Source organism: Betta splendens, chromosome 5 (genome assembly GCF_900634795.4).
Source record: "Betta splendens chromosome 5, fBetSpl5.4, whole genome shotgun sequence".
NCBI classification, from domain to species: domain Eukaryota; kingdom Metazoa; phylum Chordata; class Actinopteri; order Anabantiformes; family Osphronemidae; genus Betta; species Betta splendens.
Window position 1 is genome coordinate 11,529,476 of NC_040885.2, and position 26,622 is coordinate 11,556,097.

Consider the following 26,622-nt stretch of genomic DNA (forward strand, 5'->3'; position numbering starts at 1 on the left):
GTCAACAAAGGCCTGTTCTGGGAAACTGGAGATCATGACTGAGGTGACAGAATGTGGAAAAGATGAATAGAGGTGATTTTGGATGATCTTGGCAGAACTTGCCGTACTTATTGGGAACTAATGCAGTTATTTGCAACATTGCTGATTAGAGCTGCAGATTCAGAATGTGTGGGAACAATTCCAATATTGAAAAAAAGGACAAATCCTGTTTGTACATTTGAGTCAACTTACATTCCTGCATATCCCCTTGCCACAGCATCTATTGGTACAGTATTTTATAAGATGTAAAAATGATTGGCTTCCAGTCACTGCATATTGTAGCCTTATTTATGTTTATCAAAATAGTGTGTGGGTGGTGGTACGGGATAAATGACTATTGTTGATGTGGGAGTGGAGTGACACTGGGACGCTCAACCCCAGAAGACAGGGAACCAATGAGATGCCAGTTGTGAGTAAATAGTTGTGAACTTGGATAGTGTTGATTTTCCGCCAAAGAGGACAAATTTGTATCATAGTTTATCACTGTTGTTCAAGATTCAAAAAAACTTAAGACTTAAAAAAACTTTATCAATCCCAGAAGAAAATCTCTTTCCTAGTTTGACTGCGCTCAAAACAAACAGACAAAAAGGGGATGAAAAGGATCCACAAACACAAATAACATACAGGTTGTCTTTTAATGACAATAAATATGTATTATGTTACAGTAAACTCAAATATAGAGAAACATTGAGGTATACAGACAAATTATGTAAATTATTATATACTGTATATCCATCCATCCATCCATTTTCATCCGCTTATCCGGGGCCGGGTCGCGGGGGCAACAGTCTGAGCAGAGAGTTCCAGACTTTCCTCTCCCTGGACACTTCCTCCAGCTCTTCCGGTGGGACCCCAAGGCGATCCCAGGCCAGCCGAGAGACGTAGTCTCTCCAGCGAGTCCTGGGTCTTCCTCGGGGCCTCCTACCGGTGGGACATGCACGGAACACCTCCCCAGGGAGGCGTCCAGGAGGCATCCGAACCAGATGCCCGAGCCACCTCAACTGGCTCCTCTCGATGTGGAGGAGCAGCGACTCTACTCCGAGCTCCTCCCGGGTGACAGAGCTCCTCACCTTATCTCTAAGGGAGCGCCCAGCCACCCTGCGGAGGAAGCTCATTTCAGTCGTTTGTATCCGTGACCTTGCCCTTTCGGTCATGACCCAAAGCTCATGACCATAGGTGAGGGTAGGAACGTAGATTGACCGGTAAATTGAGAGCTTTGCCTTTTGGCTCAGCTCCCTCTTCACCACGACGGACCGATACACCGACCGCATTACTGCAGCCGATCCATCTGTCAAACTGACGCTCCTTCCTTCCCTCACTTGTGAACAAGACCCCAAGATACTCTCCTCCAACCTGAAGAGAGCAAACCACCTTTTTCCAGTCGAGAACCATGGCCTCAGATTTGGAGGAACTGATTCTCAAACATTCTCATCCCAGCCGCTTCACACTCAGCTGCAAACTGCACCAGCGCATGCTGGAGGTCCTGGCCTGATGAAGCCAACAGGACAACATCATCTGCAAAAAGCAGAGATGCTATCCTGTGGTCCCCAAACCAGACCCCCTCCGGCCCCTGGCTGCGCCTAGAAATTCTGTCCATAAAAATAATGAACAGAACCGGTGACAAAGGGCAGCCCTGTCGAAGTCCAACATGCAACGGGAACAGGTCTGACTTATTGCTGGCAATGGGAACCAAGCTCCTGCTCCGATTGTACACAGATGCAATGCAATGTTGCATATATATATATATATATATATATATATATATATATATATATATATATATATATATATATATATATATATATATGCAACATTGCTGGTTAGCGCTGCAGTTCCACCATGTGTGAGAACAATTCCAATATTGAAAAAAGGAAAAATCTTGTTTGTACATTTGAGTCAACTGCCTATCTCCTTGTCACAGCAGCTACTGGTACAGTATTTCATAAGATGTAAAAAGGATTGCCTTCCAATCACTGCATATTGTAGGCTTGTTTCAGTTTGTGTGTGTGTGTGTGTGTGTGTGTGTGTGTGTGTGTTAGGAGGTTGATACAAGACAAACAGGAGGCACGGTTGCACTCTGACAGGAGCCATCATGGGGAGAGCTCTGATGCAAACCACCCTCTTTGGTCTGTTGCTGACTTTGGTCACCTCATTACCAAATAAAGTAAGTTCATAAAAGCTAAGTAACTACAGTAACTTCAGTATTTTACAGGAGAAGGACAACTATGGTTAGATTAATGTAGATTAGCTTTGTGAGTTTTTTGCATGTGCAATAAAACCTTTGTTTGCAGCTCAATGCAGGATGTTGTTTAAGCCGTGACCTTTTAAAAAGACAAAACCATGTTTTTGTGCTTGAAGGTGCATTAGTCTAATTGCGAAAACAAATTCTGATGTTGAATTTGTTGGTGAATCTTGTTAGGGACAAAGAGCAGAGTTCAGTAGACATAATCAATAGCTACAGTAAATAGCTGGTGCAAACACTGTGATCCAGGTGAGTTGAGTCATTGACTTCTTACTCCTAGACTTAAAACGTTTCACCATATGTTCAGGTAGCTTCTTCAGCCTGAGGGATGTTGGTTAGAGACCACACAGTTATCACCCAGCTACACTTCACTTTACTCCTGTAAAGGTTAGTCCCAGTAAATAGCTGGTGCAAACTCTGTGATCCAGGTGAGTTGAGTCATTGACTTCTTACTCCTAGACTTATATACAATTTAGGGGACAGTCAGGACTGTTGTTCACCATCATTTCTTCAGGTTTATGGACGGCCAGGTGTACGATGGTGTTGTGAAAACCAAGGAACAGGCTCAGCAGCAGTACACTGCAGCTGTATCCCGTGGACAAAGCGCTGGGCTCGTCAGGTACATGGGCCACTTTACTGCCTACAGGTCCTGTCTGTTACTTGAACCACTCACAGTGGGGCCTCAGTGTAACATGCAGTAGCACAATCTAAAGATGAGGGTGAGAACCTGTGCTCCAGTGCTGTGATGGTGCTCTGTATTGCAGCTCTGTAGGGAGGACCCTGGAGGAATTTAAGACGTCAGTGACTGTGGCCGCTCACAAAAAGGTGACCTTTGAACTCACATATGAGGAACTGCTGAAACGCAAGCACGGCAAGTACGAACTGCAAATCCATGCTCGGCCGATGCAGCCTGTCAGCAACTTCAAGGTAGGGCTCATCATGTAGTGGTCATGCAGGGAGGGTTGGGGTCATCACATATTGATTCATGAGTGGTTCTAAGTATTTTCCTTTCAGGTTGATGTGTACATAGATGAAAAGGCCGGCATCAGTTTCCTGGAGGTTAAAGGTGGACTAAGCACCAAAGCTCTGGCTAATGCCATCACCAAAACACTGACAGACAAACAGGTACAGCAGGAAGTGATGGGAAATCCTTACAGTATGTTTATTAGTTTGTTTCATCCAGTTTACTGTGCAGTCAATGCATCATTTTTTTAATCATGATGTACTGTACTTTTACTGTTGAGTGACATCACTTGAACTATAACTCTACAAACACAAAAACTGTTATTTTTCCTATAGGCCTTAGCGACTCAGGGTGGGAATAACCCCCCTGCTACAATATCATTCCAGAGATGAAACAGCCTCCAGGTCCAAGCTTCGGTTTGTCCCTTTCAGTTTATGCTGTTTTTTGGCATCCTCTTGTTTGTAGGCGTGGGTGTACTTCTACCCAACTGAAAGCCAACAGAAGACACGTGACAGCTGTGGAGAGCAGGGTATGAATGGAGATCTGGTTATTGTTTATGATGTCAACAGGGATATTTCAGTTGGTGACATTAAGGTACATAAAGTGGTTTTCTGTTCATTACATTAAAACCAACAATACAGTATATAAATTATCTACAGTGACTAACTACTTCTTAACAAACCTTTTCAACAAATATTAATTTCTACCTTTTTAAGGCATCAGGTGGATATTTTGTTCACCACTTTGCTCCGTCCAGTCTTCCACGGATAACAAAGAATGTTGTCTTTGTTATTGATCAAAGTGGCTCCATGAGTGGCAGAAAAATACAACAGGTACAGATTGTTACATACTGTCACTGAGGCACAGCAGGAATATTAGCTTAGTGAGTGAATTTTGTTAAGCACATGAAGAAATAATTACCTCATGGGTTTTTAAACCCGAGTTGAAGCCCTGACATGTCAGTGATTCTTCTTTTCTCAGACCAGGACAGCATTAATCCATATTTTGAACGATCTGAATGAAGATGATTTTTTTGGTCTCATCACTTTTGCTGGTAACATTTTTCACTGGAAGAGAGAACTTGTTCAGGCCACCAAGACAAACGTGAACAGTGCCAAGACTTTAGCACAAAATATTCCAGCCAGTGGATGTGAGTGTGTTTTAATACAGTAAATATATATTTTGTATGATGTTAACAAGCAGAACAGCAAAGACTAAATATGTTTTTACTTCATTGTAGCCACTGACATTAATGCAGCAGTGCTGGAAGGAGCTCGTATTCTGAAGGCACATCCCAGAGAAGGTTCAGCATCGATCCTTATACTTCTCAGGTTAGGACTAAAGTCATGCATATTAAAAGACCTTCAAACCTTTTGTTCACTGTGTAGCTTCTGGTGATTGCCTAAATAAAACAAAAACATAAAATACATATTTTGTTACTACAGGGGTGACAAACTTTAAAAAAAATACAGTCCAATGTCCGAAAGGCCATTGCAGGCAAATTTCCTCTCTACTGTCTTGGTTTTAGTTTTCGCATCAATTTTGAATTCTTTGAGAAAATGTCACTGCAGAACAACGGTGTAGCACGACGGATCTATGAGGACTCTGATGCTGACTTACAGCTGAAGGTATTTAGAAAGACTTGGCTCCTTCATGTTATTATTACTGAGGACTGTTGGACGTGGCGAGAATCAAGATTCCTGCACTGTCCATTCACAGGGTTTCTATGAAGAGGTGGCCACTCCTCTGTTGACCAATGTAACCATGATGTACACAGGAGGCTCCAATCTGACCCAGACTCACTTCACACAGTATTATAATGGCTCTGAGATTGTGGTGGCTGGTCAGATCACCAACAATGACATTGAGACCTTCACTCCAGAAGTTATAGCCATTTCAGTAAGAATCACCCGCTTCGGATGTTATCAGCCATTACGAATGGGCTGATCAGAACTTATCAGCGCATTCGAATGGGCCAGTAGGTGCCTGCTCTGCCTCCTCGCGAACAGCTAACAGCTAGCTAAGTTGCTATGTTAAGCAGCTTTAGAGGTTATTGTGGTTAGGGTTAGGGCTGGATAACGGGTGGGGGGTTCAGGTTACAGTTAGCTAACACAATACCGCTAGCTACTTGCTAAGTTATGCTCGCTAATAAATCAAAATCAAAAACTTCGATCCTCCCGTCGGAACAACAACCGCTCAACAGCGCCCCTACTGACTCTGCTGGTTAAATCATCCGAGCCGTGATCAACCTTACGAATCATTGACAACGATCTACCGCACCTATTCACCGCTGCCAGCAGGTAGATGGGCACCTACCGGCCCATACGTATGGGCTGATAACCACTGATAATGACCATTGAATGGCGTGATAACGTCCGAAGCCGCTCTAAGAATTCATTTAAGTTGCACACTATGTGTAATAATGTGAAACAGCTTTAATGACATGACTGTGGGCCACAACATGGAACAGGCAGTGTGAGGTTTTCTGACACTAATCCCACTGTGGAATCGACTGACACAGTGTCTGACAGCCGCCTTCAGAGGGTTTGGGCCTACCTCACAGTCAAACAACTCCTGAACAAGGCGTGAGTGTGGTGTTGGCCATTTTCTTCCGTAGTCTGTAATCAATGAATTATTAAAAGCTGCAATCCTCAATTGTAATCATAGAATCTGTCAGATTTAAAATTTCAGATGATGTTCTCATATTGCAATGTCTTAGAACTTAAAAAATGTTTATTGCGTGAAAATGTTGTTGTGTGTTAATAATACTTTAATAATCATAACTTAGGCTGCAGTTGTATGGGCCTGAGAAGGATCGAATGAGGGAAGAGGCCTTGAAGCTGTCACTCAAGTACAGCTTTGTGACCTCACTCACATCTATGGTGGTCACCAAGCCTGAGGGAGAAAACTCTGATGTGCTGCATAAACCCAAAGAAGGTGAAAAACCTGCAGCAGTACAAATGTGAGAAACATACATACATACATACAACAGAATACAAAATCTAAAAAGTTTATCTTTATCTGTTTTCTTTTAACAGGCCAGATGCAGCCTATTCCAGGTATTGCATTGCTCTGCTCGAACATTATAATATAAAATAATGTATTTTTGTCATAGTTAGTTACGTTTGTTAGTCATATCCGGTTTTATTTTGTACTACTTCCTGTTTAGCCCACATCCAGTTGATCCAGCTTCACTTCCATTCCTTGTTAACCTCACCTGTGTATCATCAGCAATTAATCATCCAGTATTTAAGCACCACCTCTTGCCATAGGTCCCTGCCAGATTGTCTACGTTGTTCCCTAACTAGCATTCCAGCATTCGTTGTACTCGTGCCTTTGCGTTTTGACCTTGCTTTGCCATCGACACTGCTCTTGCCTAACCTATGACAGTCCTGTGTCGTAAGTTGACCTCCGCTTGTACATTGACCTCGCCTCTGCCTGCTCCTTGTCGGATCCTGATTGCCTACGCTGTGCATTTGGGTCCTTCCTTCATCGTCTGTTTGTGACAATTTTATATATAAATGTATTGACAAACTGAAAGACCATTAATTACTTGAAGATGTACACTGAAAAAAGTTTTAATTAGCGAGCAGCTTATTTATAATTAGACTACAAGACAGTAAAGTCAAACTTTGTCTTATTATTATAGTAGTAATAAAAAGTAAAAGCTGAAATTGGCTTTATACTCTAAAAAGTTAATCTTCATGTGTTCTCTTTTAACAGCCCAGATGCAGCCTAATCCAGGTATTTCATTGCTCTGCTCTAACTTGATAATGTCAAATAATTTATTATATTGTTTGTATAAATATATTTACAAATGTAGCAAATTGAACGTCCATTAGTCACTTAATGATGCACATCGGGAAAGACATTTTAATTTGATGTATAAAAGGTTAAACATTTTGACTGTGCAAGTGGCTTATTTACAATTAGATTACAAGACAGAAAAGTAAAACTTTGAACTTAATTATGTTTAATTTTCTGTTTTTACAGTTGCAAATTCATATGTTTCCGGTTTGATGTAAACAATCTTGTGATTGAGTGACAGAAAAAGTAAACTTTCTTTAATGCTTATATATTTTTAATTTAAAACAGAACCAATGAGTACATGTCCTAAAGGTCTGCCAATAATGCCATATTCAGCTTTTAGTTGATGACAGTAGGGTATACTGTCATCTAGTTTTAGCTGAAATTGGCACCATGCTCCTAAAACAGTTGGCTAGATACTCACTAAATGAAAACATTTGCCAAAATATTTAGCTAAAAACTGGACTATATTTTTTTTAAATAAAATTTTATTATTGTACTGTAAATAAGAATATTTCACATTGATATTTTGCAACACAACTGTACTTTATGTAGCTACATGTCTTAGGCTCTTTTCTTACCAAATCTCCTATTAAATGTGTAGAATATTAGATTTTACAGTTTTCAGAAATGTTTTAGCATTTATGTAGAGTTTGTTTTTGTTTTAGGTATTAATCCTCGTTCTGGTAGTGCTGGGATCAGAGGTACTGTATTGCTTTCTTTTAATACTCTTTTGACATAGTGTACACTAACTACAGTATTTTATTGAGATATATCAAGGTAGACCAGATATGTTAATGTTCTATGATTAATACCCTCCTAAATGTAGAGGAAAGATAATGTTAAGTCCCTATTTACAAGAACATAACTGTAACTGATATCAATATTGTATCAGTGGAAATAATCATTCAAGATACCCACATGCTCTTTCATACAGGTTTAAATTTAGGAAAATCCAAAAATCCTCTTAATATTTACATTAGAAACAATTAAATAATATTATTATTATTACAGCACATGAGAAATATAAACCGCACAGCAAATATAAACTGCTTTAAGACTTTAATCCTTCCTGGTAATTTTGGTAGAGTAGGTACTGTATTATTTTGCTTTTCTTTTAATACACTAGATAGAGTACACTACACTATTTTATTTAAGATTATCAATGTATACTAGATCTGTTGAAGTTCTCTGATTGATACCCTCTTAAATCCATAGCAAACATAAGTCCCTATTTGCAAGAACATAAGTGAAATCCATCCATCCATCCATTTTCCAAGCCGCTTATTCCCTAATGCGGGGTCACGGGGGTGCTGGAGCCTAACCCAGCTGGCTATGGGTGAGAGGCAGGGTACACCCTGGACGGGTCGCCAGTCCATCGCAGGGCAACACAGAGACAGACAACCATTCACACACACACACACACACTCACACCTACGGGCAATGGAGAGAGTCCAATCAACCTAATGCACGTCTTTGGACTGTGGGAGGAAGCCGGAGAACCCGGAGAGAACCCACGCAAACACGGGGAGAACGTGCAAACTCCACACAGAAAGGCACCAGGGCCGCCTCCGGGCATCGAACCCAGGACATAAGTGAAATCATTATTGTGAAATCATTATTGTAGCATACTTTTACTTTTGAACTATGCACACACAAGGCCGAAGGCGACTTCCTAAGGCCAGCTGTTTTGTTTTTTACAGTATTATCTCATGTATTTAATGTATTTATGGCGTGTGTTTTTAGGTGGACATCCCCATATTCTTCATATTAAAAGTATGAAAAATATATATATAAATTAAGATTTGTAACATTTCACCCTCTTATGATTATGTTTACACAGTTTGATTTTGTTTTTCAGGAGGAGAACCATCTTTTCTACTACTTCGTCGTGTTATAATGGGTATGCTTTTAAGAATTTTTTTAAACATTTAATTTCTGAATTTGTTCTATTGTGAATTTGTGATCTGGCTTCAGTAAGTTTTATATGATTTGCTACAATGAAACTGTGGTTTCACACAAGAAGCACATTGAGCCTACTGAATTACTGTCACGGAGCGGCAGATAAAGGACCCACATGCACAGCACCGAGGCAGGATAATGATTAAACACGGGTTTATTGCAATAAGCTGAGTAAGGCGGTCCAGGTCATGCACAAAAGATCTCGGACTTAAACACAGACGGGGAGCAAGCGATCTCAGGTCCAGTAGACAGGCAGGGTTCGTACACAGGTGGTCACGGCAAAAGTACAGGCAGGGATAAGGCAAAACTCACGGTAAGTAGTAGTCCAGGTTCGCTTACAGATGGCGGTACAACCGAGGGTCACGGACACGAAACACTAGAACGAGGAAACTCAGGAACTCAGGGAACTCGGGATACTCAGGAAACACAAACAACGATCTGGCGGGGAACTGAGGACACTGGTGGTGGTTAAATACAACGTGACTAGATTACTGATACTAAACAGGTGTGTGTAATGAAGACCGGTACTGACAGGGAAACAGCTGTGACAACGGGTAAACAGGAAGTAAAGCAGGAACAGAACAGAAACCGGGAGTGCTACCAAAATAAAACCGGAAATGGAACCTGGAACCAAAATAAAACAAGGAAACAACAAGAAACAAAACCCAGATCGTGACAATTACAAGTTGATATCGACTATTACACTATCTAAATCCAGCATCATATTTTTCTTTTCCATGATATCTTGTTTTACAGACCCTGATAGGAGCACCAAACTCTCTACTGGTACATTTTTTTAAAATAAAGATGTGTAATTGTGTAAATGTGTAAGACAGTATGTGTAATTGGATATCAGTCTGATCACTTGGCCTAATCCCATTTCTGGCTCATTAATTGGCGTATTGTAGATATTGTCGTTATCCACAAGACATAGATATAATTGATGTTGCTGTAAAAGCCACTGCACTAGATGCACACATTTAGTCTGTGACTCTGTGTTTCTGTGTCTTTAGGCCCTGTTGTTCACGGGTTTTTGATTAAAACTGAGAATCAGACTCTTCCACTCTGCTTCAACGTCCCTGGAGACACTCGCCTAAAACTTCTTCACCATCCCAGTGAGGGTCAGTACAACATTCCTTGCAATTTCATTGTGTCTTTATCTTAAACTATAGGACTAAAAAATACTTTTTGGTTTCCCATAAAAAGGTAATTTATAGAAATGTCTTGTTTTCACCTCAGAGTCTTAGTGATACGTAACATGTATTCCCAAATTTCAGTTGGGAACACGTCTGTCAGACATTTCAGACATCTGTCTTCTTTTTAACAGAGCTATCTGTGTTTGGTCATCTTGATTCTGTAAAAGACAGAGGCTTTAAAATAATTGGCATCCATTTAAAAAATGGCCAGTTTGTTGAGATCACCACAGTTGGCATCCGTGTAAGAGAATCGTCAGGAGATATGCGCTCCTCTGAACGGAACCTTGTCTCACCTGAGTGAGTAGTCAGAGGACCTCCTTTATCTCTAACTTGTCTAACAGCTGCTTTTTACCCTCCCTTATAGTGTGTTAATGACTATTGGTGCAGCGTATAACAGGAAAAATTTTGGACAAGCTTTGTACTGTATTTATGTATTTTTTCCAGCATTACAGTGACTGGACGAGACAGGGAATTTGATGTTGCCGTTGGAGACACTCGCATGGTCGTCTTAATTCATGAGGTGGATGGTAACAAATTCCTCTGGGCAGTTTTAAGACAGAAGCCGTTGGACAACAACATTTATGGAATTTTAGGTTTGTTTGAATGAATCAGAAAATGAGTCAATGTTTGCATCCATATGAGGTTTGAACAATCATTCAAGTATTCTCTGCTTTTCCTCTTATATTACGTGTCCAGTTCTAAAGCCAGCAGTTTATGAGGAGGTGCAGCAAAGTCCCTCCACAAAGCTGAAGATCAGAGATCAGGAGATTGGTGTCACCAGGTACAGTTTGGTCTCATACCCTTTAGTATTAGACCACAGAATGAAAAGCTATTTAAAAGTGAAAATTTGTATAATGAAGCTCCTTCTACACAAACATGACCATGTCTGTGGTTCCTTTGCAGATCTAGTGCTGTTGACTACAGTATTTCTGCTGCCCCAACACTGGACTGCTGGTTCATGTCTGCTGAGTCTGCTCTGCAGAGACGCCTGGATGATTTCACTGTTTAATCTGTCTCCACGTAGAATAACCAGAAATACGTTATTGTTAGATATGTTAGAAAAACAATTTATTCTCTATAGACAAAAAAATTACAAATCAATAAAACATATTCCAAACCTTTGGTTGTCTGAAACTTAATATTCATCTTAGATGCATGAGATGTGTCAGTCTCTACATTTATTTGGAATAATATTTAAATAATATATATAAAGAATTTGTTACATATGAGTTTTATCAAAGTACAGTATATATTCTGTATCTGTAAAACTATAAATGTCAACAAAGGCCTGTTCTGGGATACTGGACATCATGACTGAGGTGACAGAATCTGGACCTGAGTAGAAAACAAAGGAGGACCGTCCAAACCTGCTCCTGTGCTTACTGATGGCTTGTGAGGTTATGTACATGAGTACAGTAGTTTGGAGAATCATCCAGGTGCTGGCAGAAATGATGCTGGATGGGTTGAAAAGGCTGGAGCTTATGGAGTGATTTGTGGGGGGGGGGATGTGGAGGTAATAAGGCTGGTAAAAAGATGGAGGCGGTACAGGATAAATGATTATTGTTGATGTGGGAGTAGAGTGACACCGGGACTCTTAACCCCAGGAGACAGGAAACCAATGGGATGCCAGTTGTGAGGTAATAGTTGTGTGGGTGGGTGGGTGGTTGAGTGGGTGGAAGTTAATACAAGACAAACTGGAGGCACGGTTGCACTCTGACAGGAGCCATCATGGGGAGAGCTCTGATGCAAACCACCCTTTTTGGTCTGTTGCTGACTTTGGTCACCTCATTACCAAATAAAGTAAGTTCATAAAAGCTGAGTAACTACAGTAACTTCAGTATTTTAGAGGAGAAGGACAACTATGGTTAGAATAATGTAGATTAGCTTTGTGATAATATATAACAAAGCAGTTCAGTTTTTTTGCATGTATAATAAAACCTTTGTTTGCAGCACATTGCAGGATGTAGTTTCAGTCGTAACCTTTTGAAAAGACAAAACCATGTTTTTGTGGTTGAAGGTGCATTAGTCTGATTGTGAAAACATAATCTGATGTTGAAGTTGTTGGTGAATCTTGTTAGGGACAAAGAGCAGAATTTAGTAGACATAATCAATAACTACAGTAAATAGCTGGTGCAAACACTGTGATCCAGGTGAGTTGAGTCATTGACTTCTTACTCCTAGAGTTAAAACGTTTCACCATATGTTCAGGTAGCTTCTTCAGCCTGAGGGATGTTGGTTAGAGACCACACAGTTATCACCCAGCTACACTTCACTTTACTCCTGTAAAGGTTAGTCCCTTTGGTGGACAAAGGACTGTGCCTAGAGTAGATGTAAATGGTATTTAAGCACATGCACAAAGCAATGGGAAAAATAAACTACCAGTTCTTTCTAGGGTTGGAATTCTATGAACATATGATCTTGGTCAAAAGATCAGTATTGACAATTCTAAGAGCAGATTCATGAGATGTTTCTGGGGTTTGAGACTGTCAAGATATGATCTTGGTCAGCCAGTGGTCAGGCAAAAGATCAGTATTTTTTATTTACTACCCTCCTGTATTTTCCTAGGATGACTGGGACATCTACAGCTTTCACATCAACTCCACAGTGACCAGTCGTTACGCTACAACAGTCATCACAAGCCGCGTGGCCAATCGAATGAACGAATCCAAGGAAGTAGAATTCCAAGTGCGGATTCCCAAGAATGCCTTCATCAGTAAATTCAGAATGTGTGTGAAATATTTACTTAGGTTTACACATGAACAATAAAAGAGTAACAAATCAGAGGACAGTCAGGACTGTTGTTCACCATCATTTCTTCAGGTTTATGGACGGCCAGGTGTACGATGGTGTTGTGAAAACCAAGGAACAGGCTCAGCAGCAGTACACTGCAGCTGTATCCCGTGGGCAAAGCGCTGGGCTCGTCAGGTACATGGGCCACTTTACTGCCTACAGGTCCTGTCTGTTACTTGAACCTCTCACAGTGGGGCCTCGGTGTAACATGCAGTAGCACAATCTAAAGAAGAGGGTGAGAACCTGTGCTCCAGTGCTGTGATGGTGCTCTGTATTGCAGCTCTGTAGGGAGGACCCTGGAGGAATTTAAGACGTCAGTGACTGTGGCTGCTCACAAAAAAGTGACCTTTGAACTCACGTATGAGGAACTGCTGAAACGCAGACACGGCAAGTACGAACTGCAAATCCATGCTCGGCCGATGCAGCCTGTCAGCGACTTCAAGGTAGGTCTCATCATGTAGTGGTCATGCAGGGAGGGTTGGGGTGATCACATATTGATTCATGAGTGGTTCTAAGTATTTTCCTTTCAGGTTGATGTGTACATAGATGAAAAGGCCGGCATCAGTTTCCTGGAGGTTAAAGGTGGACTAAGCACCAAAGCTCTGGCTAATGCCATCACCAAAACACTGACAGACAAACAGGTACAGCAGGAAGTGATGGCAAATCCTTACAGTATGTTTATTAGTTTGTTTCATCCAGTTTACTGTGCAGTCAATGCATCATTTTGTTAAATCATGATGTACTGTACTTTTACTGTTGCGTGACATCACTTGAACTATAACTCTACAAACACAAAAACTGTTATTTTTCTTACAGGCCTTAGCGACTCAGGGTGGGAATAACCCCCCTGGGCTGCTACAATATCATAACAGAGATGAAACAGCCTCCAGGTCCAAGCTTCAGTTTGTCCCTTTCAGTTCATGCTGTTTTCTGGCATCCTCTTGTTTGTAGGCGTGGGTGTACTTCTACCCAACTGAAAGCCAACAGAAGACATGTGACAGCTGTGGAGAGCAGGGTATGAATGGAGATCTGGTTATTGTTTATGATGTCAACAGGGACATTTCAGTTGGTGACATTAAGGTACATAAAGTGGTTTTCTGTTTATTACATGAAAACCAACAATACAGAATATAAAGTATCTAAGGAAACTAACTACTAACTAACTACTTCTTTATTAACAAACCTTTTCAACAAATATTAATTTTTTTAAGGCATCAGGTGGATACTTTGTCCACCACTTTGCTCCGTCCAGTCTTCCACGGATACCAAAGAATGTTGTCTTTGTTATTGATCAAAGTGGCTCCATGGGCGGCAGAAAAATACAACAGGTACAGTTTGTTACATACTGTCACTGACGCGCAGCAGGAATTTTAGCTTAATGAGACGGTTGCAATGAATTTTGTTGAGCACATGAAGAAACAACTATGGGTTTTTATACCCGAGTTGAAGCCCTGACGTGTGAGTGATTCTTCTTTTCTCAGACCAGGACAGCATTAATCCATATTTTGAACGATTTGAATGAAGATGACTTTTTCGGTCTCATCACTTTTGATGGTGACATTTTTCACTGGAAGAGAGAACTTGTTCAGGCCACCAAGACAAACGTGAACAGTGCCAAGACTTTTGCACAAAATATTCCAGCCAGTGGATGTGAGTGTGTTTTAATACAGTAAATATATATTTAGTATCATGTTAACAAGCAGAACAGCAAAGACTAAATGTGTTTTTACTTCATTGTAGCCACTGATATTAATGCAGCAGTGCTGGAAGGAGCTCGTATTCTGAAGGCACATCCCAGAGAAGGTTCAGCATCGATCCTTATACTTCTGACTGATGGAGACCCAACCTCAGGTTAGGACTAAATACACACATGCACGAATAATATGCTCTAATGAGACCATAAATAACTTATTTACATGTATTTCATTGTTTTTTTTTTTTTGATTGTGGTGTTTTGAAATTAATAAATGAAACAAAACCCCCTTTCATTCAAAAATTAACGATGAGTTTTAACCCACCAAAATCCACTTTGTGACATGATGTGACATTTGTTCACTGTCTTTTTCTGGTGATTGTTTAAATAAACGTCTTTTGTAACTACAGGGGAGAGAAACCTTAAAACCATACAGTCTAATGTTCGAAAGGCCATGGCAGGCAAGTTTCCTCTCTACTGTCTTGGTTTTGGTTTTCGCGTCAATTTTGAATTCCTTGAGAAGATGTCACTGCAGAACAACGGTGTAGCACGACGGATCTATGAGGACTCTGATGCTGACTTACAGCTGAAGGTATTTAGAAAGACTTGGCTCCTTCATGTTATTATTACTGAGGACTGTTGGACGTGGCGAGAATCAAGATTCCTGCACTGTCCATTCACAGGGTTTCTATGAAGAGGTGGCCACTCCTCTGTTGACCAATGTAACCATGATGTACACAGGAGGCACCAATCTGACCCAGACTCACTTCACACAGTATTATAATGGCTCTGAGATTGTGGTGGCTGGTCAGATCACTGACAATGACATCGAGACCTTCACTCCAGAAGTTATAGCAATTTCAGTAAGAATTCATTTAAGCTGCACACTGTGTGTAATAATGTGAAACAGCTTTAATGACATGACTGTGGGCCACAACAGGGAACAGGCAGTGTGAGGTTTTCTGACACTAATCCCACTGTGGAATCGACTGACTCAGTGCCTGACAGCCGCCTTCAGAGGGTTTGGGCCTACCTCACAGTCAAACAACTCCTGGACAAGGCGTGAGTGTGGTGTTGGCCATTTTCTTCTGTTGTCTGTAATCAATGAATTATTAAAAGCTGCAATCCTCATTTGTTATTATAAAATTTTAAGAAAATAAAATATTCATTTGTCAGATCTAAAATTATAAGAAAATATAATATTTATCATTTAAAGTTTTAGCTGATAGTTTTGTATTGCAGTGTCTTAAAAAATGTTCATATTGTTGCGTGTTAATATTAATAATCATAACTTAGGCTGCAGTTGTCTGGGCCTGAGAAGGATCGAATGAGGGAAAAGGCCTTGAAGCTGTCACTGAAGTACAGCTTTGTGACCTCACTCACATCTATGGTGGTCACCAAGCCTGAGGGAGACAACTCTGATGTGCTGCATAAACCCAAAGAAGGTGAAAAACCTGCAGCAGTGCAAATGTGAGAAATATTAAGAGAATACAAAATCTAAAAAGTTTATCTTCATCTGTTTTCTTTTAACAGGCCAGGTGCAGCCTAATCCAGGTATTACATTGCTCTGCTCAAACATCATTTATATAAAATGATGTATTTTATATATAAATGTATTGATAATTATTACAAACTGAAAGTCCATTTATCACTTAAAGATCTACATGTGAAAAAAGTTTTAATTTGCGAGCAGTTTATTTACAATTAGACTACAAGACAGTAAATTCAAACTTTGTCTTAATATAGTGTTATTTTTTTATTTTACAGTTGCGACTTCACGTATTTCAGGTTTGATAAGTAAACTTTCTTTGATGCTCATATAATTTCATTTTGAAACAGAACAAATGTATACAGTACATGTCCTAAAGGTGAACCCTACTGTCACAGTAAAAGCTGAAATTGACTTCATGCTCTAAAAAGTTAATGTTCATGTGTTTTCTTTTTATAGGCCAGATGCAGCCTAATCCAGGTATTGCATTGCTCTGCTCTAACATGATAATATAAAATGATTTATTATGTATGTTATATGTATTTTATATATAAATGTATGCACAAGTACAGTATTGCAAACTGAAAGTCCATTAATCACTTGAAGATGCACAGCTTATTACAATTAGACTACAAGACAGTAAAGTCAAACTTTGTTCTAATTCATTGTTAATATTTTTTTCTGTTTTACAGTTGCAACTTCACGTAATTCAGGTTTGATAAAGATACACTTGTGAGAGGAAAATTAAATTAAACTGTCGTTAATGCTCATATAGTTTCATTTTAAAACAGAACAAATGTGTACAGTACATGTCCTAAATGTGTATCCTATTGTCATCCAGTAAAAGCTGAAATTGGCTTCGCGCTCCTAAAGCAGTTTGGTAGACTCTCTCTAAACTAGAACATTTGCCAAAAATTTTACTAATAACTGTTTGGACTAAAATATTTTTAAGAAAATGTAACATTATGGTACTGTAAATAAAAAAACAAAAAATAATATTAATATTAATAGATTTTTTGCAACACAACTGTATGTAGCTCAGAGAAAATGATATGCACTACATGTTTATGCTTTTTTTTTAATTAAATTTCTTATTAAATGTAAAGAACACTAGATTTTACAGCCTTTAGAAATGTTTTAGAATTTACGTACAGTATTCTTTTTTTAGGAAGTAGTGCTCGTGCTGGTAGTGACGGAAGAAGAGGTACCGTATTTTTTCTTTTAATACTCTTTTTATATACAGTAACTATTTTTATTGACAGATACAGTATCAAGGTACACCATATGTCCTAATGTTTCCTGGTTGATACTGTACCATCTTAAATGTTTAGCAAAGACCATAATACTGTAAGTCCCTATTTACAAGAATATAACTGAAATCATTAACAGTAACATCAGTACAAATACTTTAGTCAAGATACCTGCACAGGGAGAAAACTCTGATGTGCTGCATAAACCCAAAGAAGGTGAAAAACCTGCAGCAGTGCAAATGTGAGAAACGTTAAGAGAATATAAAATCTAAAAAGTTTATCTTCATCTGTTTTTTTTTAACAGGCAAGAAGCAGAAGAATCGAGGTATTGCATTGCTTTCCTCTAAAAAAAGGAGAATTTCAAAAGCTAAAAAGTTTATCTTTCCTGTGTTTTGCTTTTAACAGGAAAGATGCATCACTATATTGGTTTATTACTGAAGCAAAACAAACTGTTATTGTTTTGTTGTTGTTTTTAATTATCATTATGAGTCAGTGTCTACTGTAATGTTTGTTCATGTTTCAGCCCGCGCTCACTACGAAGATTACGGTGACTTGGGTAAGTCTCTCATGTCACATCATTGACTATGCCAAGTCTAGTGCCTTCAGCCATTACACAGCAGAGCTGCAACAAGTGTTTTCTGGCACTTTGAATTTGTGTTGAGAATTGTTGAAGACCAGTTGATTTAGTCAGACCATTGTTTGGGGTCCACCGTTCAATAAGAAATAGCTACATGAAAGTGTTGCATCTGGATCAAACACATTCATTCAATGTACCCTGCCTCTCGCCCAAAGACAGCTGGGATAGGCTCCAGCACCACCTGTGACCCTGCATGGGAATAAGTGCTAGAAGGTGGATGGATGTATATTTAAACGTGTAATTACTTTATATTCCCACCTTTTGTGTCCTTGTAGACGAAAGACAAACAACAAAACCTAATGACTGATTACAACTATGTTTACATTTTTTTCACTTGTTTTCTTACTTTTTATGTGGATACACTAAGGCTTCCATTAATTACTCCAGTGTTTGAAACAAGAAACCACACTTAACTAAATGCTGTACTGCTCCTGTATCCCTTGAAGATTTGGTTAATTCATATAAGAGCTGTTTGTTTGCTTTGTTTTATCTCACAGACATCCACAGATACTCTGCTGGACCAGGTTGTACAGTAAAATGAAATTAAATTTTATAAATGAAAGGACTATTAAGTCAACATTAACATTTATATATAAAAGCTTGTGTTTATTTCAGAATAATGTGTAAGGAGTACTTTATAGTACAGTTTAGATGTAAGATATCTGAAAATTGATACCCAGTACTTTTGAATGTTTTATGTTGATGTCTACACAGCAACTGCCTTCCTATTTGTTTTCTTTTCTTTTTCATTTCACAGTTCATAAGATCACATACGGTACGTTAAAAAATAAAAGCTAATGACTTATTACAACGATGTTAGAAATGTTTTCAATTTTCATCTCAGACTTTCTTCCATTTAGTTGTTTTCTTTCTAGTACACTTTCTGTACAGTATCTGTCTAATATGTGGCTATACTAAGGCTTCCAAGACTTACTCCAGTGTTTGAAACGAGAAACCACACTTAGCTCAATGCTGTACTGCTCCAGTATCCCTTGAAGTTCTGCTTTATTCATACAATGCCTTTTCATTTTGTTTTGTTTTTTCCTACAGACTGGATTGACGGTGAAATGAGAGTATATTCATCTTCAGGTTGTATAGTACATAAGAATATTTTTAGCACATATGCAATTAGAATTTAGCAGCCATGACTTCATCAATTTCTTTAAATAAGGGTCACAGGGGCCTTTCCCAGTGTCTCTCAGGGACCTGCTTTGAAAACAAGTACAGTAGGAAGAAAGAACCCACTGAAATGACACATGAGAAGAACTCCAGCACTGCGTGACCCTTAGGAGGATATGAATGAAAGTGCTGTTAAATTTTTTTAAACAACATGCAGAATTATTGATTTGACACACACAGTACATTGTCAAAATGAGTGAGTGAAAGTTTTTAACTAATTACAATGACCGTCTTCAAGCTAACATATGTCTTAGTATCCACCTTCCAGTGAATTAGAAAGGAAACAGATCTTTCTGTAACATGCATTGACAAATGCACATGTTCATTAGTTTTAGATTTATTCATCCTGACATCCACGTCAACTGAAGACCAGTTGATTTAGTCAGACCATTCTTTGGGGTCCACCGTTCAATAAGAAATAGCTACATGAAAGTGTTGCATCTGGATCAAACACATTCACTCAATGTACCCTGCCTCTCGCCCAAAGACAGCTGGGATAGGCTCCAGCACCACCTGTGACCCTGCATGGGAATAAGTGCTAGAAGGTGGATGGATGTATATTTAAACGTGTAATTACTTTATATTCCCACCTTTTGTGTCAATGCAGACGGAAAAAAACAACAAAACCCAATGACTGATTACAACTATGTTTACATTTTTTCACTTGTTTTCTTACTTTTTATGTGGCTACACTAAGGCTTCCAATAATTACTCCAATGTTTGAAACAAGAAACCACACTTAACTAAATGCTGTACTGCTCCTGTATCCCTTGAAGTGTTGCTTTATTCATGCAGTAGCTGTTCTTTTGTTTTGTTTTTTCCTACAGACTGGATTGGAGGTCATATAAGAACATATCCATCTTCAGGTTGTATAGTACATTAGAACCTTTTAAGCACATATGCAATTAGATTTTAGCAGCCATGACTTCATCAATGTCTCTAAATAAAATAAGGGTCACAGGGGCCTTTCCCAGTGTCTCTCAGGGACCTGCTTTAAAAACAAGTACAGTAGGAAAAAACAACCACTCAAATGACAAATGAGAAGAACTCCAGCACTACGTGACCCTTAGGAGGATATGAATGAAAGTGCTGTCAAATCTTTTTAAACAATATACAGAATTATTGATTTGATACTCACATCGTACGGTAACTTTTACAGTACACTGTCAGAATGAGTGAGTGAAAATTTTTAACTAAATATAATGACCATCTTCAAGCATATCATCAACATATCTCTTAGTATCCACCTTCCAGTGAATTAGAAAGAAAATTGATCTTTCTGCAACATGCATTGACAAATGCGCATGTTCATTAGCTTTGGATTTATTCATCCTGACATCCACATCAACTAATTCTAGTTTAGTTTCACTGTTAAAAGGGAGGATTAAAATAGTAGTAGTAGATACATTCAGTACTTTGTCGTACATTTAAGGAACTGCCATTCTAATTTCTCCCTATACAGATATTACTGCTAGTCCTGCTTCTCCCCATGGCACAGTAGCTACTGGTACAGTATTTCATACATACAACTTTGTGTGTGTGTGTGTGTGTGTGTGTGTGTGTGTGTGTGTGTGTGTGTGTGTGTGTGTGTGTGTGTGTGTGTGTGTGTGTGTGTGTGTGTGTGTGTGTGCGTTCATACACTAGACTATGAATGTCTATACAAATTAAACTATAAGGGTTACAGGGTTCACATGTTCAATTGCTTTAGATTTGCTCATCCTGACACCCACATTTAGTAGTTTATTTATTATTTGACTGTTTTTTGCTGGTGTAGGTAAAAGGTGTGCATTTACTAAAAACTAAAGATCCATTGTTTAAGGTTTGAGGCAATTGTGATTTTTCTGATTTTTTTTTCCGTTTTGATTGTGATCATTTCATTTTTGCAGCAAACTTTTCTTCACTGCATTTAAAGTATGTGTAATTACGTATTGGAGGGAAGCCAGTGTTGGTCCTCATCAAACAAGTTCATTCTGTACAAAGGTTTTAATCTACTCTGTGTCTATAGTTCCTGTTTTGCACAGGTTTTTGATTAAAACTGAGAATCAATCTCTTCCACTCTGCTTTGACGTCCCTGGAGACACTCGCCTTAAACTACTTCACCATCCCAGTGAGGGTCAGTAACGTTATTTTACCCATTCTATATCCCAGATAATGCAAGAAATACATACAAGAAAATACAAAAAAGGAAAAGGAAAGAATTTGGAAAATTTTGTTCGTATCATATTGTCATATCATTCCCCCGGTTTTAAGTGTGCTGCTGATGAACATCTGTTTTCATTTGCACCAGAGCTGTCTGTGATTGGTCTCCTGGATTCACCACCAAATACAGGATTCAAACTAATTGTCATCCACTTTAAGAATAGCCAGGTTGTTGAGCTGTGCCCTGATGGCCTCATTAAGCAACAGGTTCAAGGAGTTATGCATTACACTGGACAGAACCTTGTCTCAACTGAGTGAGTAGAATAAAGAATACCTGTAGTGGTAGTAGATATACTGTGGAAAAGCACCAACTTCACTCACTTTAAGTCTACAACCACCTGCTTTCTCAGTAGTTTGATGTGACGTCTGGAAATGTCTGAGAGACAAACATGCTATAAAACACGCTTTGTATTTTTTTTCTTTAGCATAACTGCTATCGGACGAGACAAGGAATTTGATGTTGCCATTGGAGACACTCGCATGGTCGTCTTAATTCATGAGGTGGATGGTAACAAGTTCCTCTGGCCGGTTTTAAGACAGAAACCGTCAGACAACAGCATTGATGGGATTTTAGGTTTGTTTGAATGAATCAGAAAATGAGTCAATGTTTGCATCCATATGAGGTTTGAACAATCATTGAAGTATTCTCTACTTTTCCTCTTATATTATGTGTCCAGTTCTAAAGCCAGCAGTTTATGAGGAGGTGCAGCAAAGTCCCTCCACAAAGCTGAAGATCAGAGATCAGGAGATTGGTGTCACCAGGTACAGTTTGGTCTCATACCCTTTAGTATTGGACCACAGAATGAAAAGCTATTTAAAAGTTAACATTAGCATAAAGAACCTCCTTCTACACAAACATGACCATGTCTGTGGTTCCTTTGCAGATCCAGTGCTGTTGACTACACTATTTCTGCTGCCCCAACACTGGACTGCTGGTTCATGTCTGCTGAATCTGCTCTGCAGAGACGCCTGGATGATTTCATTGTTTAATCACCAGAAATATAAAATAAAGAAAAATAATTAATTCACTATAGATGAAAATTGCAAATCAATAAAACATATTTCAAACCTTTGCTTGTCTGAAACTTAATATTCATCTTAGATGCATAGGATGTGTCAGTCTCTACATTTATTTGGAATAATATTTAATCTTAAATTAACGAATTTGTTACCTTTGAGTTATATCAAAGTACAGTATATATTCTGTATATGTAAAACAAGAAATGTCAACAAAGGCCTGTTCTGGGAAACTGGAGATCATGACTGAGGTGACAGAATCTGGACCTGAAGACCGGCCAAACCTGCTCCTGTGCTTATTGATGGCTTGTACATGAGATGCTGCTGGGTGGGGTGTAAAGGCTGGAGCTTATAGAGTGACTTAAAGAATTTGTTACCTTTAAGTTATATCAAAGTACAGTATATATTCTGTATATGTGAAACAAGAAATGTCAACAAAGGCCTGTTCTGGGAAACTGGAGATCATGACTGTGGTGACAGAATCTGGAAAAGGTGAATAGAGGTGATTTTGGATGATCTGGGCAGAATTTGCCGTACTTATTGGGAACTAATGCAGTTATTTGCAACATTGCTGATTAGAGCTGCAGATCCAGAATGTGTGGGAACAATTCCAATATTGAAAAAAGGACAAATGCTGTTTGTACATTTGAGTCAACTTACATTCCTGCATATCCCGTTGCCACAGCATCTATTGGTACAGTATTTCATAAGATGTAAAAATGATTGGCTTCCAGTCACTGCATATTGTAGCCTTATTTATGTTTATCAAAATAGTGTGTGGGTGGTGGTACGGGATAAATGACTATTGTTGATGTGGGAGTGGAATGACACCGGGACGCTCAATCCCAGAAGACAGTACTGAGACTACTGAGACCGGCGGCCTCTACTGAGACCGGCGGCCCTGTGCCGGAGTGGGACCGTTTTGAGGGTTGGCGTGTGCCTGTCTCCGGGGAGCCGGAGGCGGGCCTCCCTGCCGGTGTGCGGGGGCAGATCTGGGGGTGGAGACCTGGGTGACCTGCGTCCGGGGGACTCCCTCTGGGGGTGCCTGCCTGTGCCCAGAGGGGTGTCTCTTCCCTGGGGCGCTGCCCCTGCTCGGGTGGGGCGCTGCCTGCCCTGGCGGTCAGACGCCCTCTGGTAACTGCTCGGGCCTGTTGCAGGGGGGGTTGGCAGACTACTCAGGCTAGAACCTTCATTGGGCCCTGGGCGGAGGCTGGCCCTCAATGCACAACCGCAGAGTATGTGTGTGGGTTTGAGTGTCACACTACACGGGGCGAGCATAGGCATACTTGAGCGAGAGAATCGGTAAGTGTGAAAGAAGGGTGAGGATGGCTCTGGCTGTGCTGCGTGTGGCGCCTGGGCAGTAGTACTGCGGTCCCTGGGTCTCGGCTGTCCCTTCCTGGCTGGGGGTTGTGGGGGGTAGTGGGATAGGTAGCAGAGCCAGTCGGGAACCTGGCTCTGCGGACCCTGGTGCTCTGCTTCCCAACTACATTTTTCCGCATTCATTCACTTAGGTCTGCAAGGGGCGTCCTGCTGATTGAGGGACCGGGGCTACTGGGAAGTGGTTCCGTCCCTTCCAAGTGGGATGCTCTGCAGTTCTAATTGCATTAGTCATACACACTTGTCCAGGAATCTGGGGGCTCCTTCCGGGGGGGCCAGTAGACGGAGCCTTCCCATTGATGGCTCTGTCTGCTGGACCCCTCGGAGAATTGGGTATCTCCCAAAGTTCCTCATACTCAGCCACATACACATACATGTAGGGCCGGGGGTGGGCTCCTTCACTGGGGCCTGAGGCTGAGGCCAGTTGTGGCCTCGGCCACTGGCCCTGGTGGAGAGATCACCACCCTGTTTTAACTGCAAAAAGACATTTAGGGCGAGGGGGGGCACTGTCCGGGGGACACACCGTCAGCCAGCGGTTGTGCTCCTGGAGGTGTCACCCACCTTCAGTGCACTTTAGTTCCACACACTCACGTCCAAGCTGGGTTGCAGGGTTCTGGGGTACCTTTTTCTGCTGCCCTCTGCCTCCCCCGGGTTGGGGGGGTTGGTCGGGGCTCGGGAGGAGCTGCGGTCCCTGCCTGGGGCCACATGGACGGCAGGCCGGAGACCTACCCTCCCCACGTATGTGACCAAGCGAATGGTGTGGGTGCGAGAATGTATCTGAGAGTGCATTGGTTCACGTATGATTGACTAGTTTGTTGTGAGAGAGTCTATGGTGTTTGTATGTGGTGATGTGAAGATGTGTGTTGCACATGTGGTGGGTGTATGCGTCTGTGTTTGTGTGAGTTGGTATGCGTGTGGTGCGGTTGAAGTGTGGGGGGTCCGGTTTTTCGCCCGCGGTACGATGATCGTCTGCCTGGGTGGTCTCTTTTCTGCTGACCCCACCAATTGCTGGCCTTGTGCTGCAGGCCGCGGTGGCGCCAGGGGATGAGGTCGGGCCGATGGGGTAGGCCCCGCTCCGCCCGTGTGGGGGTGGTGGACTGGGGGCGGGCCCCACTCTGCGCACGGGGGCATCTTCTGGCGGGCTCCCTACGGACCGTGGGTCCTCGGGCTCTACTCTTTCAGGCCGACCCTCCCGCCGGGGGGAGTGTTTGCCCCTGGTTCTCATGGGGTGGACAGCGTTGACCCCCGGTGGCCCGCTCTGGCCTCGGGTGCTGTCTCTGTGGCTACTTCAGTTCTGCCTGGGGGGCTCTGTGTGGGCGGCTTGGGTCGCAACACCTGCCCTCCTGGAACTGAAGGTGTGTGGGCTCCCTGGCTGCTGGGATTCCTTCCTCTGCTTGCTGGATGGGCGTAGTGGCCGAGCCCCTCACATCACCCTGGCTTCCACAAGTGGCATCGTTCATGCACCAACGTCTGCCTCACCCTTTGGGTGAATAATGTTAAGCTACAGCCTTACTAACCTTGTAGTGGGACACTTTCCAAATCCAACTGTAAGTATTATTGACACTTATCACTACCAATATGAATAATGTGTGAATATGGAATTTGGGGTGTTGTATGTCATGACTTTTATTAAGTACTATAGGATATGTATAATAATGCACATATGTATGTATATTGTATGTATATGTTTGTATTAGTATGTGCACATACCTTAGCACTATTATTGGTATTAGTATTAATCTCCAAGGCAAACCACAGTACAAAAATTGTTTAGTTATGAATGTGTTAGCCTAAGGTACATCCCTGCTTCTGATTTATTTTTTTTATTTATTTTTTTGCTCCGACTGTTTACTTAACAGATTTGCTTTGTTTCAGCAGCTGGTTGCACCCCCCCCACCCCCACCCTCCCGCATACACACCCTAAAGCAGAAACCTAACCTGTCCACCAACACAGCAACATCACACACATGTTGGATTAGCTAAATAAACCATTAAATAAACCATAAATCAGGAAGAGTATATATATTCTATATATACTCTTCTTGTTAAAGCAAAGCTGTCCATCACAATATGGCATTCAGCGTAATATATGCTGCTTGCTAAACTGCTGGACAGAACAAAAAAAAAAAAAAAAAAAAAAAAACAGAAGACAGGGAACCAATGAGATGCCAGTTGTGAGTAAATAGTTGTGAACTTTGGATAGTGTTGATTTTCTGCCAAAGAGGACGAATTTGAATCATAGTTTTATCAGTGTTGTTCAAGATTAAAAAAAACTTAAGACTTAAAAAAACTTTATCAATCCAGGAAGAAAATCTCTTTCCTAGTTTGACTGCGCTCAACACAAACAGACAAAAAGGGGATGAAAAGGATCCACAAACACAAATAACATACAAGTTGTCTTTCAGTGACAATAAATATGTATTATATTACAGTATACTTAAATATAGAGAAACATTGTGGTATACAGACAAATTATGTAAATTATTATATACTGTATATATAAATTATATATTTTTTCCATAATGAATTAATAATATTTTGTATTAGATGTTTTAGATTGGAAGTTGGATTGAAAAGTGGGAACTACTGTACTGCAGTTATTTGCAAGATTGCTGGTTAGCGCTGCAGTTCCACCATGTGTGAGAACAATTCCAATATTGAAAAAAGGACTAATCTTGTTCGTACATTTGAGTCAACTGCCTATTTCTTTGTCACAGCAGCTACTGGTACAGTATTTCATAAGATGTAAATGATGATGTGTGTGTGTGTGTGTGTGTGTGT

General features: G+C 40.5%; 1 protein-coding gene and 1 pseudogene across 4 annotated transcripts; both read left to right on the plus strand.

Annotated features, from left to right (window-relative positions):
• The first annotated feature begins 162 nt into the window (after positions 1-162).
• LOC114855410 (inter-alpha-trypsin inhibitor heavy chain H3-like) lies at positions 163-11,331 on the plus strand (annotated as a pseudogene).
• A 591-nt stretch (positions 11,332-11,922) lies between these two features.
• Positions 11,923-22,520, plus strand: LOC114855154 (inter-alpha-trypsin inhibitor heavy chain H4-like). Of its 4 annotated transcripts, XM_029150053.3 has the most exons (30): positions 11,923-12,010; positions 12,776-12,936; positions 13,031-13,135; positions 13,281-13,443; positions 13,531-13,641; positions 13,952-14,080; positions 14,212-14,328; positions 14,482-14,650; positions 14,741-14,851; positions 15,104-15,285; positions 15,377-15,556; positions 15,634-15,755; positions 15,990-16,138; positions 16,227-16,247; positions 16,461-16,481; positions 16,642-16,662; positions 16,875-16,895; positions 17,351-17,386; positions 17,737-17,757; positions 17,956-17,988; positions 18,567-18,593; positions 18,827-18,844; positions 19,120-19,158; positions 20,076-20,114; positions 20,711-20,755; positions 21,254-21,361; positions 21,536-21,701; positions 21,873-22,021; positions 22,125-22,209; positions 22,332-22,520. In XM_029150053.3, the coding sequence occupies exons 1-30, from the start codon at positions 11,939-11,941 to the stop codon at positions 22,435-22,437; spliced, it is 2,727 nt and encodes a 908-aa protein (XP_029005886.1). In that variant the 5' UTR covers positions 11,923-11,938; the 3' UTR covers positions 22,438-22,520. The 4 variants fall into 4 exon arrangements, with proteins under 4 accessions (XP_029005886.1, XP_055364861.1, XP_055364859.1 ...); XM_055508886.1 differs by lacking the exon at positions 20,711-20,755; XM_055508884.1 differs by lacking the exon at positions 18,827-18,844.
• Positions 22,521-26,622: the final 4,102 nt, after the last annotated feature.

What these genes read in the sequence shown, in the direction of transcription:
- LOC114855154 (XM_029150053.3), top strand. Translation starts at nt 11,939, where the DNA reads ATGGGGAGAGCTCTGATGCAAACCACCCTTTTTGGTCTGTTGCTGACT. An exon ending in AAGAACATATCCATCTTCAG is followed by an intron (nt 20,115 to 20,710) that starts GTTGTATAGTAC and finishes CTCCCTATACAG; the next exon opens with ATATTACTGCTAGTCCTGCT. An exon ending in CAGAACCTTGTCTCAACTGA is followed by an intron (nt 21,702 to 21,872) that starts GTGAGTAGAATA and finishes TTTTTTCTTTAG; the next exon opens with CATAACTGCTATCGGACGAG.